The 14,310-nt window shown below is 41.2% G+C and overlaps 1 protein-coding gene across 8 annotated transcripts in view; it reads left to right on the top strand.

Annotated features, from left to right (window-relative positions):
- The window catches only part of NUSAP1 (nucleolar and spindle associated protein 1), a 29,437-nt gene that overhangs the window by 2,281 nt on the left and 12,846 nt on the right, over positions 1-14,310 (top strand). The window contains exons 2-6 of one of the 8 annotated variants that reach the window (XM_008539820.2): positions 4,571-4,639; positions 5,789-5,950; positions 8,716-8,859; positions 9,938-10,052; positions 13,379-13,480. In XM_008539820.2, the coding sequence (XP_008538042.1) occupies positions 4,571-4,639; positions 5,789-5,950; positions 8,716-8,859; positions 9,938-10,052; positions 13,379-13,480 (592 nt within the window). Of the gene's footprint in view, positions 1-4,570; positions 4,640-5,788; positions 5,951-8,715; positions 8,860-9,892; positions 10,053-13,378; positions 13,481-14,310 lie in introns of all 8 variants that reach the window. The other 7 variants (XM_008539804.2, XM_008539857.2, XM_008539839.2 and 4 more) reach the window with 7 other exon arrangements.

The following is a 14,310-nucleotide window of genomic DNA, read 5'->3' as shown; positions in this document are numbered from 1 at the left end:
TTGCTATAAAATACTCCAGGAAAAAGAGGGAGGGCAAGATGAAGTAAGAACGGCAGAATGTTGATAATTGTTGAATCTGGGTGATAGATACATGGGGATACATTACACTATTCTCTCTACTTTTGTATGTGTTTGAAATTTTCCCCAGTTAAAATGTTTTAAATTATTTACAGTTGGTACAGCCCAGAGGCTTAAATCAATTCCCTTTTTAAATTCCAAGTAAATAGCAAAAAATGAATAAATTGCTTTAAGAAATTATCGATTTGATTATTTTTAAAACTTAACAGAATAAGATTTAAGTAAATTCCACCAGTATGATAACATTCTAGCTAAATTTCAAAGAGAAAATATTAGCTCTTCCGGTTGAGATACTACTCTTAACAGTAAAGCAAAATGAAGGAGGCAGTTACCAGTATGTATCCTATGGCGGCTTGTCCTTTTCCCACTCCTGCCCTTGCTTTCCTTCTCCCAAGCTTAGATTACAAAGACTGGCAGTATTTCCGCTTTCTTGCAGCGCCTCTCCCTGACCTGGCAGAACTCCAAGCCTGATTAAACCCAGCCCCGTACTGAATCCTTGCCTGTACCTAACCAACCGACCCTGGCTAGAGAGAATCAGCTAACTCTGTTGACTGAACTTAGTTTAAATGATGACCATAAATTGTAAAATGAGCACCTGATTCTACTACACTTCTTTAGTAGTCATTAACTTTCCCATTTTTGAGGACAGTTATTTCATATCTTCTCACCTCAGATTGGCTGTCTTCCCTCACTTGATGACTTTTTCTCATAGGTCATGGAAAAATGGATGCAGTCAGCTTAGTATTACCTCATCTTTCCACCACAGCCCTCCAGCCAGCCTGCACCTGTCCTGTGTACTCTGCCTCGCTCCTGTTACAGTAAAAGGCTGTGCCTAAGGGCAGCCTTGCCATTTGTGCTGGGGATCCGTTCCCTCCTCCGGGGCTACACTTCCGCAATGAGCTCCTCTCTCCTACGCCAGTTTCTCCTACTCTGCTGGCTCATTTCCATAACATATGCAATCAAGTCCTAATATCACCCATCTTAAAAAAAGAAACAAAAACCCTCTCCTGACCCTATGTCCTTCAACTACTGCCCAATTTCTCTGTTCTTTTCCATTGACATTGCTCTTACTGAGGTCACCATGCCCTACATCTCACAAACCGTGTGGTCCATCTCTATCCTCACCTGCCAATCAGCAGCATTTGGCATGACCGAACACTCTCTTCTGCTCAAACCACTTTCTTTTCTAGACTTTGATACTGAGTTTTTTCTTGCCTGGTTAGCACTTCTGTCTAGTCTCCTTTGCTGGTTTTTCCTCTGCCAGATCTCTAAATGGCCAGTGCCCCAGAGTTCTCTCCTCGGCCTTCCTCTTTCTAACTGCTTTCTCCCTTGGTGATCTTATCCACTCTCATAACTCTAAATTCCTCTAGAACTAATGACTCCCAAGTCCACATCTCCAGTGGGGGGGGGGTCTCCCCTGAGCAGCTGGCTCATGTATTTAAGTGCATCTTACAGGGCATAGTCGGTTCAGAACAATTAAGATCCCTTCCAGGCTCAGTAAATGGTTCAGACCCACTTTCAGTCACCCTTGATTCCTCCCCTCACCGCTCACACCCATCCATCCTTGTCAGTCCTTCCTCCCAAGTACACTTGAAATCTGACCTCTGGGCACCATCACCAGTGCTGCGAACCTGGGCCAAGGCACCCTCGTCTCTTGACCACTGCTTCAGTCTGTCTGCCCGTTTCCCTGCCTCTACTGTGGCCTCACAGTAGTATTCTCTTGGTAGTGAGCTGACATTTGAAACTTAGAACGGGTCATTTTTCTGCTCAGTGCCCTCCAATGACTTTCCTCACACCTAAAATAAAATCCAAACTCCTCCAAATGTAATATGAGAAATTTGGTTTGATCCTGATTTGGAGGGAAATTTTAAATAAAGAAAAGAAAACCACTAAAATGGGAGATAATCGAGGAAATTTTATTATGGGCTGTGTATCAGAGGATATTAGGAAATTATGACATTTCCTAGGCATGTTACTGCATTAGAGGTTATATAGGAAAATATCCCTTTATTTTTAGAAGATGTGGCTGATATATTTGTTGGCAAAGTCTCATGATGTCTGGATCTTATTTTCAAATAGCATTGCAAGAAATATATATTAATATAAAGAGAAAGTAAATATGAGACAATATTAATGATTGTTGAACCTAGGTGGGGAGTATGAGAGTGTTTACTAATCTATTTTGACTTTTCTATAGATTTGACATTTTTTATAATAAAAAGTTAGCGGGAAGAAATCCACACTGCTCTTGCCCTCCACTCACCCCGGTGTTCACGATACTCCTCCACACTGGCTTCTTTCTGTCCTTTAAATTCACCGACCATCTCAAGGCCTCTGGGCTTGGTGTTCCCTCTACTTGGGATCCTCTTCCCCGTCATCTTCCCCTGCTACTCCTTCCTTTCCTTCACATCTCAGCTCAAAAGTTACCACCTCTGAGAGGCCTTTCCTGCCCATCCTAACTCAGGTAGAACTGCCACCCGACCCCAGTCACCAGTTTCGCTTGCTTCATAGCCCCTGATATATCATTTACGTTAGCTTACTCTGCTAATAGGCCCTTTCCCCATAGTCCACCTCGAGAGGCTCCTGCAGGGCAGAGACCCTGTCCCTCTCATTCACCACCGTCTCTCCAATGCCTGGAACAGTGCCCAGCACGGTAAAGGCTTGTAGAAGGAGTGAGTGGATGTGTACTGATAGTAACATCTGTACCTCCAGCTCAACTGTCTTGAGCATCACCCCGTATCATTTGACCTGCTAGATGCCCTCCCTCGGCTCTGCCACACACACCTCATTTCGTCATTGTTGTGTGTTTGGCGATGTTTTCATGGTATTTCAAGAAGGTGTTCTGGAACTCTACCATACAACATAGAACCTATGATTAACAGTACTGTGTGGTCTACTTAAAATTTTGCTAGAGGATAGATCTTAGGTTAAGTGCTCTTACCACCAAAAAAAACCCCAGAGGGGTCAATGGGAAACTATTGGAGGTAATGGCTAAGTTTATGGCAGTGATGATGGTTTTCTAAGTGTATATTTATCTCCAAACACCTCAAGTTGTATACATTACATATCTACAGCTTTTTGTATGCCAATCATACCTTAATAAAGTGGTTGGGGGGCAAAAAGATGTCAGAGTCAGAAAGAAGAACTGAGAATGCCTGAGTTCTGCCCTGCCAGTCATCCCCTTCACAGAGAAGACCCCGAGAGAGGTTCGAGGAACAATAGCAAGTAGAACATAAGGTACCACTTTGTTACTAGCCTGATATCTTGATAGAGAGCATTCTGGTGGCCTGGGCTGGAGGGTGTGCTTCACAAACCCAAACCAGGATATCTGCCATTCTCTCCTGGACACATGGCCGATGATGAATGTGTGAGAAGAGCCGAGCTCGGTGGCTGGCCCCCTTGAGAAGGGACTCTCTGGCTCTCAACCTCATGGCTGGGGGAAGAGGAGGAAAAGAGAAGCCAACCAATATGCTTGGCCCTTTAAACCACAGGAAAACATACCCAATCAGGTTAGCATTCCTCTTTCAAGACAGAAGGGAAGGTTTCCTGCGGTGGGAAGAGAAACTAGGAGTTTTCTTTCCCCAGGTGCCCGTATCCATCCTTCTAAGAACACCCCACCTTTAGCATTTCCCATCTTAGGGACCCCCACCAGACTCCACCAGCTGCCCAAGCCAGAAACCTGGGTGTAACAAAGCTTCCCTGCGCCTCAACCCTGACATTTGTGCTGATTTTACTTCCCAGGAAGACTTTGAATCCATCCGTGCTGCCTTGGCCCTGTTCTAGCTCAGGCCACAGTCATCTCCGGTTTCCTACGACAGCCTCCTGGCCATTTCCCTGTCTTCCATCTTATCCTCATCAAATGCCTCCTGCACATTGTTCAGCCAGATGATCATTCTGCGTAATGCAAAATTGGTCCCCCACTACCCTGCTGCACTCCTCAGAGACTGCCCTGACCCTGAGCATAGAGTGCATACTCTTCAGAGGCTCACAAGGCCTGAAAGGAGTGCACCTTTGTCTCTCACCGTCCCCTTCAACAGCTCCGTGCTCCAGCCACACTGAACTTAAGTTCTTCAAATTGCACTCTCATTCCTGCCTTCCCATGCTGTTTCTGTACCCTTTTCCCTATATCCCACTCTCTACTGATCATCCTTCAGACCTCAGCAGCGGGAGACATCACGTCTTTATCTTAGAACTGGCGTGTCCACTTATCTCCTGGAAGCTCCCCTAATGGGCCAGGCTGGGGGCCCAGCCCCCTGCGTCCTCTCACAACAGCCCGAGCTTCCTCGTGTTGGCACTTAGCGCACTGCCCTGTAACGGCCTCTGCTGTGAAATCTGGGAGGGCGGGAACCAATTCTATTTCCGTCATCATCCTGTTCCCAGAGTCTGCCCAAAGGACATTTGATGAATACAAGAACAGGGGCAAGTGTTCAACGTATCTTTCCTGCTGATTTGATTTTTGGCTCTACTGGTAAGCTCTTTAACTTTTCTGCAGGCAAACAAGTTGTTAAAAGCCTTGAAAGCCCACCTTAGAAACGAAGCAAGAAAAGAAAATGAGAATCAAGTAAGTAACACTTTTTATCACCTATGAAATAGCAAAACAACATATTTAGTTAATGAGTGATAAACTATGATTAGTGATGACTTAAGACATGCTGTTTATAACCAAACTGATCATTATTGGTAATAGTAAATCCTTTCATAATAACTATTTGTTATAAATGGTGAAACTGCCTTGTGGCATGTAATCTGTTGAATAGGATGTTCCTATACAAATGCAAAGCTTAATTACTAGTTGCCAGATGTTAAAGAGAGAGTGTGGTATGAGTAGTGGGGGAACTGGATTCAAAGTCAGAAAAACCCAGGTGAAATAGCAGCTCTCATTTCTTTTCGTGTGACCTTGGAAAACTCAAACTCTCTGACTCTTAGTTTCCCCTTCTGTCAAATGGACATAACGTCTGCTCTGCTAAACTGAGTGCTGTGAGAATTAAATGAAGGCGGGACTGAAGTGCCTTGTAGTCGAGTGTAAACCACTGCTGATGGGCGGGGTCATCATGGCTGCTGTAACCCCACACCACAGATTTTTGACAAAGCATGGCACCTAAGTGGATCAATGACTCCTTCATTAGGGCCAGGATTCTTAGCTTGAGAAAAGAGGAAAACGTTGAAAGGCCCTAAGGAACCGGGCCTTGGAGAGTATCCGTTATATGTCTGAAATGAAGGCAAATATACACGTGACCTGAAAATCCAGCTTCCTCTTCTCTGTCTTCACAGTCTCCTGACTCTCTATATTCCAAGGTATAAACATGTAGAAACTTTCAGCATTCAAAATTCTTTTTGATTCCAAGTTTTAATTAAAATAGGCACCAAAAAATAATTAATTTTGAATTCCCGCTTTAAAAGTTTCTACATAACTAAATCCTTTATATTTTTTTAAATTTTATTTTATTACTATTTTTTAATGGTTAAGGATACATGATTTTAGTGCTCTCTGAAATAAAGATTTTTACTTTGGGTATTAATTGACAGACTAAATTAAAAACGATCTATCATAGTTCAAATTACACATCTCAGGGGCTGTTCCATTTTGAAAAAATTTCACAAGAGTAGGATGATAGTCAAAATTCAGTCAGGGATAGAATTCCTAAGTGGGGCATCTCAATAGTGAGCTTAGATGGATGGAATGACCTGACATACAGTTTATTTGTCTAAGGCTACAGAAGGAGTCAGCACAGTCCAAATACACGGCAAAGAAATCATTAATGTTACCAAGGACACACAGATGGGTAAGCTTCCAGACCCCCAGTCATCACCTGGGGAGTGCACAGGCGTGGACCACATCGGACCTTCTGGAAGCCTTATTCTCCCACTGCAGGTCAGCCTTAACTTTGTGAGTTGGAGCAGCTCTGGCTGTGTGCTGGGAACTCGCTCATCTGAACTAGATGTGTCTCTTCACTCTTGGATTTAGGCGGGTCTGTTACAGCTACATCATGGTGCATTCACGAAGGAGCACATCCTCTCTGATCACTGTCAGCCTCCCAGACTAACATACCATGGTTAAGGTGTATGGGGTTAAAACAAGACATCGCTGGGAGTTGTGCTAACAGGCTTTTAAACCAGTTATAGGTCCTGTCCTGTACTGTTAATATGGGGGTTGTCGGGTGGGGAGGAATAAATAAATACTTTAAAAGTGTCTCTTTATATTCCAGCAGTATGTGGTGTAACCCAAATACCACTTCTATTGTGAAAACAGTTTCTTCTTTTTCTTTTTACTTTATTGCCCATGACTGTCCAGGCAGTTGGGAAGTGGCATCCAGATGGCATCTTTCTACTGTCTTGTAAATCTCCTTGTATCTTTGAATTTATTCTTACCTGTTCCTACCTGTCATCTGTTGACCTCCTGGTTGCTTTCCAGTATTCACTGTCTCATTTCTTCCTCATCACCTCACGTCGTGACCTTATTTTGGGTGAATTCAAAGTTCCATCTGGATGCCCCTTACTGCTCTTGCCTCCTTGTTTCTTACCTCCTGTGACTTTCATTTCCATTCTTCATCAGTCATCACTTCTCTGGGCATATCCTGGACCTTATATCACTTAAACTATAACATTTCGCCTCTGTCTAACACCTTCCATTTTCTAAGCCTCCTTATTCTGTCACTCCCAACACATTTACTTTATATTGTGGTTTTCAACCCAGGTTGTATGAGAGAATCATTTGGGAAGCTTTTTAAAAATAGTGACATATAGGCCAAACCCCAACCAACTAAATCTACTCACAGAGGGTGGGGTCCAGGCACCAGAGTAAAATGGACTGAAAAGTGAAGATACAAAGCAATCTACCCCCCACTTCCACGTGCAGAATACCAGGTGCCTGCTACCTGCTAAAATATTAGAAGGTAAACCTGCAAGGAAATTCAATGGTTATTAGGCAAAGACCTCTGCCTTGTGGCAGTCAAGGATCCCCCAGCACAACAGCCTCCCCGCCTAAGGAACCTGGTAGGTCAGATGCCACCAGCTAACAAGCATCCCACACACTAAGCTCCTAATGAGGTTTTTGCTCTGAATATCAACAGACAACCAGCAGTCACCAGACATTTCAGGAAAGCTTGCAGTCTGAGAGAGCTTAAGATAAAAAGGAAAGGATAACCCTAAAGGAAACAGAAATGATATAGAAAATGGACAAAAACTTTTTTTAAAAAGCCTTACCATAACTTAGTGAGTTATTAACTCTTAGAATCAAGCTACACAGACAAGGCACAACAGGCTGTAAATGTTATCAGCTCTGCTACTTAAAGAGAATGGATGACAGAAGTTAAGACAAAAGGACAATAAGAGGTGAAGGAAGGTGTAAGGATGCACACACCTGCAGTTTACAGGCTATGTGTTGTGGAACAAGATTTAAAGGTTTAAGTATATGTAAAGCTGCAAAGGTAACTAATAGAGTGACTAAAGTAGTATAATTTTGTTAGGAGGAAGCAGATGAGATGAGAGTGGTACAAATGAGCTAAAGTTTAGCACATTCATAAGCACTAAAAATAGCCATTGAAAATACAAATGAATACCCCATCAGCAAATCAGTAGTGACGTGACATATAAGTAACCACTTGAAATTAAGCCCTAGAAATGGAAAGGGCAGGAGAGAGAATCATTGCCTTTCATTACAATCTCTCTAGTATTTGGGGTTTTTTAGCCATATGTATTAGCTTATTTCAAAAAATTAGAATTTATGTATAAGAAAATACAAAACCACCAAAAACAAATCAAGCCTTTCCTTTATAGTCTCTAGGTGAGATAACATGCTTTAGAAGGCCCTCATACTCATGATAATATATTCACCTATTTTTTTCCTAATGCTTTTATCGTTTCATCTTTTACATTTAAATCTCTAATCCATCCAGATTTCATTTTGATGTGAGAGAAGGATTAAGTTTCATTGCACCTCCCACCAAAAATGTGAAAAAAACATAGTTATTAGTTTTCTCAGCATCACATGTTGAATAATGAATCCAGCTTCCCCTGCTGACAGGCAGTGCAGCCATTAGCATTGCGATGACTTCTTCTGTGAGCAGGACTGTTTGGATGTTCTGGTACCTGTACCACACTGTTTGGATAACATAGCTCTTTGAATTTATGATACTGCAAGTGCCATTCTTACTTTAATCCCTTATTTTGGCCTTTGACAAGACACTTTGAACTCTCTAAACCTCAGTTTCCCCATCTGTGAACTGGGAATAATATTGGTATTTGTTTCTTAGGCTTTGAGGAATAAATGAGATAATCTATATAAATACTTAGCCCAGTAAGGTTGTGATATTAGCTGTCATTATTATTATTAGAGCATCTGCCTGACACATAGTGTATATTCCATAAATAAATGCACTTTTAATAACTTGCTTATTTATTCACTTTTAGATAACTTTGAATGCTTTCCTAGCTTTGTTTTCTAGCTTAGGTTGTTAAATGTGGTTGTTTATTTTTGAATACTCTGTAATTCTTGTCCTTGCCTATAATTTAGTGCTGGAGTTTTAAAACTATCTTTTGCTTCATATATATGTTTTTTATTCAGCTTAAAATCTTATTCTTCCTGAGCATTAAAACTCTATACCTAGGACAAGGCAGATTAATGTCTCTCTTTTTCAGGATAAAAATCAAACTTCTTCATCCTCTTCTGATGAAACCAAGATGCAGATTAGCAGCCAGGAACAAGCTGAAAAGGAGCCGGTTGGCCATGTCACCAAAACGAGGAGAAGGCGCGGGACAGTCCATCGGAACCCTGACTCCCAGGTGAATGGAAGTTTACAAACTGAAAAGAAGCCACCACCTGTGCCGAACCGCTGTGTCCTCAGGGGGCTTTCTCTGCGAATTCCCGTGTGGTATCAGGAGGTTGTAGACACTGTGCCGTGAGCTCCGGGAAAGCACAGAACCAAGTCAGGGCTGCTCATCATCACACACCAGGCCCTCGGAAGCACTCATTAAGTATTAAGCACAAATTAAATATTTGTTGAATAAATATGAACATTCGTTAAGTGTTTACTTAAGTGAGGTGTAGTAAATAAGAAGGAAATAGAAACCAACATCAAATATGATTTTTTTTCCCTCTTCCCTCTCTGGTCCAGGCCTGGTGATCATGCTGCACGCCGACTCTCAGCAGTGCGCTCGTGTGACTCCAGGGGCTTCCCTCACTTGCTTTGAGAGGATTTTATTATCCTTTCACTCAAGTGTAACTCTTACAAAACACGCCCCGATTTTTATTTTCTCGCTTTGTGTAGTCCCGGAGTCCTTAGCCTCTCTAGGTCTCCTAGTGTTAGTTTCTCATCCCTGAGAGAGCTGATCTTGCCATTTCCTCCTTCCAGTGGTTCCTAGGATCTCCTGTCCGCAAATTCACATTCTTGTGACACTTGCTGAGGCAGAGCACCCCAGCTGCCGCTCAAAAAGTGTATCTTCCTACTTTTCTTTTAACTCCGCTCCCCCTTCAATTCGGTACCTATCTTGGAAGGCAATGATTATTTCTCTTTTCTTTTCTTTTTTTTAACGTCTGACTATAAACAATTAAAAAACATTTTAATGATAGATTTTTGAATTGATGTATAAGTGACAAATAACATTGTATTAGTTTCAGGTGTACAACGTAATGGCTCGATATTTGTATATATTGTGAAATGATCGCCACAGTAAGTCTACTTAACATCCATCACCACACAGAGTTAGAAGATTTTTTTCTTGTGATGAGAACTTTTAAAATCTACTCTCTTAGCACCTTCCAAATGTGATTACTTATTTATCATTTAAATCATTTATTTCCTTTTAAACTTTGTAGCAGGATCATTCAGAGATAAAAGTAAGTGGTCCCACTGAATTGCAGAATCCAGATGAGCAGGGAAACCAGGCTGCTAGACCTGCTGCAGAAGTCCCCTCTCCACCCGACGAGAGCCAAGGAGATAAGAATGCAGCGTCCTCAGGAAGAAGTGCAGGAAATGGTATGCCAAGTAACTTCAAAAGTCCAAAATTGCTAGGGTGGCCATGTGCGTTTATTTCCCAGGACTGCTGTAACCAAGGGCCACACACTGGGCAGCTTTAAACAACAGAAATTTATTCCCTCCCAGTTCTGGAGGCTGGAAGTCTGAAATCAGGGTGTCGGTAGTGCCATTCTCTTCTAAGACTCTGGGCAGAATCCTTCCTGGCCTCTTGCTATCTTTTGATGATGGCTGCTGACCCTCGGCAATCCTTGGCTTGCAGCTGCATCACGCTAACCTCTGCCTCTATCATCACTTGGCACTGTCCTCTGTGCCTTTCTTTCCATCTTGAAAGGACGCCAATCATGTTGGATTAGCATCCACCCTAAGGCCCTCATCTTAACTTGATTACATCTACAAAGACCCTATTTCCAAATAAGGTCATATCACAGTTACTAGAGGGTAAGACTTCAGCATATCTTTTGGGGGGACACATTTAAACTTCTAAAATTATTATATAGAACTTATAAGGCTTCTGCAGTTAAAGCAAAAGAACCAAATACAATAGGCCATCAGGTCATCTTCAATAACTTTGTGAAGAAAGCAGAATAAGAGTGGTAGCTGGAAAGGTTAGGGAAGTTGATCTCTGCTCACTGCTGAGGAGAGCCTGAATTTTGTCTGTTAGCTCCTCTGGCCTGCTCCACAGACAGGTGCAAAGACCTGTTTGCCTCTTCAACCAGGACAGTTTAAAGGGACCTGCAAAGTTTACCTTCCCAGTCGTGTGGCCATTTTTATTATGATAAATGTATACTTTTCTTAGTCTCTAACCTCCTAAAAACTTTCTCCCTAACTTTCTCAAGTAAAGTTTGTTTCAAAAAGACCGGAAAACTTCAGTTCCCCCATACCCAGCAGAACTTGGTGCTTTCTGATCTCATTCTTTAGGAAGCCTGCTAATTGCCAACAGTGTCTCAGGGTTAGTTTCACCCCAGGAAATCTGTCTGGGCACCTGAGGCTTTGCCTGAGGGGAGATAGAAGATGACCCATTCCAGTGCTTCCCAAGCAATTAAATGCAGAATTTCTAATGGTGAGCCTTCCCATCTTCCCTAGAACGTTGAATGTCCTCCTAAATCTGGAAAGTTACAGGAGGTAGAGGTTCTCATTCAGTAGGTCTGTGTTGAGCTTGGGAATCTACAGCTTTTAATAAGCAATCCAGGTGATTTTGATGCATATGCCTCATAAACCCATGTTAAAATCAAGACTTAGAGCAAGATGTAAAGAAATATGGCAGACTCAGAAGTGGGGGTGGAATTAACAAATGTCTGCTGTGCTACCAACCATTTTATCAAGGAGAGTCAGCTCTAGCACTCAGTTTCAAGAGAATGGAAGAAATGAGGGTGGGCCCATTAAGTCATGTTCGCCTAATGAAACGCAGGCTGTTTGAAGGGAAAAAATCTAATCATAGTTTCTGGTGAGGAATTTTTCAAACTTTTAATTTTCATACAATTTCAGACCTCAAGTAGCAAGAATAGTACCAAGAATTCCTATATATCTTCCACCTGGATTTCCCAAATGTTAACATTTTACCACATTTGCTTTTCCTTCTCTCTCTCTTACTTATATCCATATACACATACACTTCCATATATGTGTTGTGTACATTTATTTCCTGAATTATTTGAGAGTAAGTTGCAGATACGTGCCCCTTTAGCCCTAAATATTTCAGTGTGCATTTCTTAAAACAGAAGGACTTTCTCTCACAAATAAATGTACAGAACACAAAGAGTTCATTAATATGGCTTCATATTCCACATTGCAACTAACCCAAGCTATTAAAACACTCTTCCCTTTCAACCATATTATCTATATGTGGCCAGATTTGTTTTCATGTGCTTCAACCAAAATAACACATCGCAATGTATTGCATGCAGAAGTAGATAAGAGAATCTAGCTGCCTTTTAGTAAGTCAGACATTAAAGAAATTGTACAAAAATGTTACTCTACTCACTGTTTTTGTTTGTTTTAGAAATTTTAGCCATTTTTCATAAATGTATTTACTTTAACATATAATGGGTATATTGTTAATTTTACTGAATCAAATGTTTTTAAATGTCCTAGTTTTAATATCAAATATGGCACACACTGATATAACATACATGAACAAAAATTCTTTGGGGTCCTCAATAATTTTTGAGGGTATAAAGGAAGCTGAGACCAGAAAGTGTGGGAACTGCTAATCTAATCTGTAGACAGACCTTATTTAGATTTCATCAGTTATGCCAGTAATGTCCCTTAAAGCAAAGGAAAATCTCAGTTCATCTCTTGCATTTCGTGGTCATGTCTCTTTAGTCTACTTTAATCTGGAACAGTTCCTCAGTTTTCCTTTGTCTTTCAGACATTGACATTTTTTAATACAGGCCAGGTTTGTGGTCCTCTGGCTTGGTTTGTCTAATGCGTGCTTGATGGCTGGTTCGGATCATGCACTGTTGGGCGGAATCCCCCAGAGTGGTGCTGTGTCCTTCTCAGGTGGCACCCCAGAAGGCACAGGTGTTGGTTTGTCCCATGACTAGTCATGTTAACTTCCATCACCTGGTTATCATGGCGTCTGCAAATTTGCCCCTTTGTAAAGTTACTACTTTGCCATTGGTAATAGTATCTTGTGAGGAATGACTCTGACTCTGTAAATATCCTCTTTTTCATGGAACTCTTCCGCTCTGGTTTTAGAGCCAAGTTCCAAGCAAAAGCTCCTGCAGCCCCTCCTGCTCCACTGAATCATTCTTTTGCCTTGTTCTATGGACGCATTGGGGAACCTTAAGGATGAGTGACTTGATAAGTAGTATTTCTTGAAAACCCACTTGCATATTTTTTAGTAGATTGCCTCAAGTTGAAAAAGATACCAGAATGTGGAAAATCATTATAAGTGGGAAGAAATAGCAGACTTATATACACCATGCTTTCAACTGGATTTACAGAACAAAAACAAAAGTATAGCACATAGGACCTGAGGAAATCGGCCAAAATGCTAATGCTTTCTTAGGCTGGTGGGATTGTGTGATTTTTATCATTCTAGTTATAACAGTAATATGTTCACAGCAAAAGTTCTGAAAAACTGTTATTAAATTTCTGGTATATTTATATAACTTCTACACAGGAAGCATAAAATTTCTGCCTACTTGAAGCAGATGAGCTAAAATTGTAGTGATGCTATAATTCGTTGTGCTCCTTATGTGCCATTTCTCCCACCACCTTGGCAGAGCCTATCACAGGAAAACGCTCCATGTTAACTCACAGATATTTCTGAATGGGAAGAATTTTTTTGAAATATTTCATTAGTTCTGCATCTTTGGATTCAGGTAATAAAGATTCAAAGGTATCTTCAAACAGAAAGAAGTCTCTTTACATAGATGGATTTTCTAAACCTGGAAAAAATAAAAGAATTGCAAGCACTACTCCAAGTAAGTTTTGCACACGAAGAAGCATAAAGTACTGGTTGGCCTCCGGGCTGAGGCTGGAGAGGCAGCGTCCTCTAACAGCTGCAAGCTTGGACACTGGGCCTCGGGCTCGCATCCTCATTCTCTCATTTTCTAGCTGTGAGACCTTGGGCAGTTCAGCCTCCGTAGACCCACTTCCTCAGTTTAAAGTGGGAAGGATTGTACTACCTATTTCACCAGATTGAGATAGAGATTAATTGAGACTATTTTTCCACTCCTGGTTACCTATCACAGCAACTAGCATGTAGCAAATATTCAAAAATATCTAAGAATGAATGTCTATAGAATACTTAGCACAATGTCCACCTTGTAATAAATTTTTTTTCTTTTTTTTTTTAAGTAGTAAGTCTAAGGGACTCCATCTCTGGATGTAATTCTTCCTCTCTATTGCTTGGCACATACAATGTTAATCGAGTGTTATATATTTATAGTACTTAGAATGCTGCTCAGCATATGTTGGAAATTTATATACTTAGTATTTAACTATACTTAATTAGAATATACTTATATATATAATTAGAGTAGCACAGAGCAGGGGTCAGCAAACTTCTGCCTTCCTTCGCCTGTCTTATAGCCCTTGAGCTAAGAATGGGTTTTACAGTTTTAAAGGGTTGTACAAACAAAGAGGAATATGAGACAGAGATCATACCATATGTGGCCACAAAGCCTGAAATATTTACTCTCTGCCTCTTTAGATAAAGAGTTTGCCAATCCTTGCCATAGAGCTTGCTGAGCGTTATAAAATGTTAAATTTATGATTACATAAAGGCCGTTTGATTAATTGGTGGGGGGGA

Source organism: Equus przewalskii, chromosome 1 (assembly GCF_037783145.1).
Source record: "Equus przewalskii isolate Varuska chromosome 1, EquPr2, whole genome shotgun sequence".
NCBI lineage: Eukaryota > Metazoa > Chordata > Mammalia > Perissodactyla > Equidae > Equus > Equus przewalskii.
This window is presented reverse-complemented; position numbering and strand designations above follow the sequence as displayed.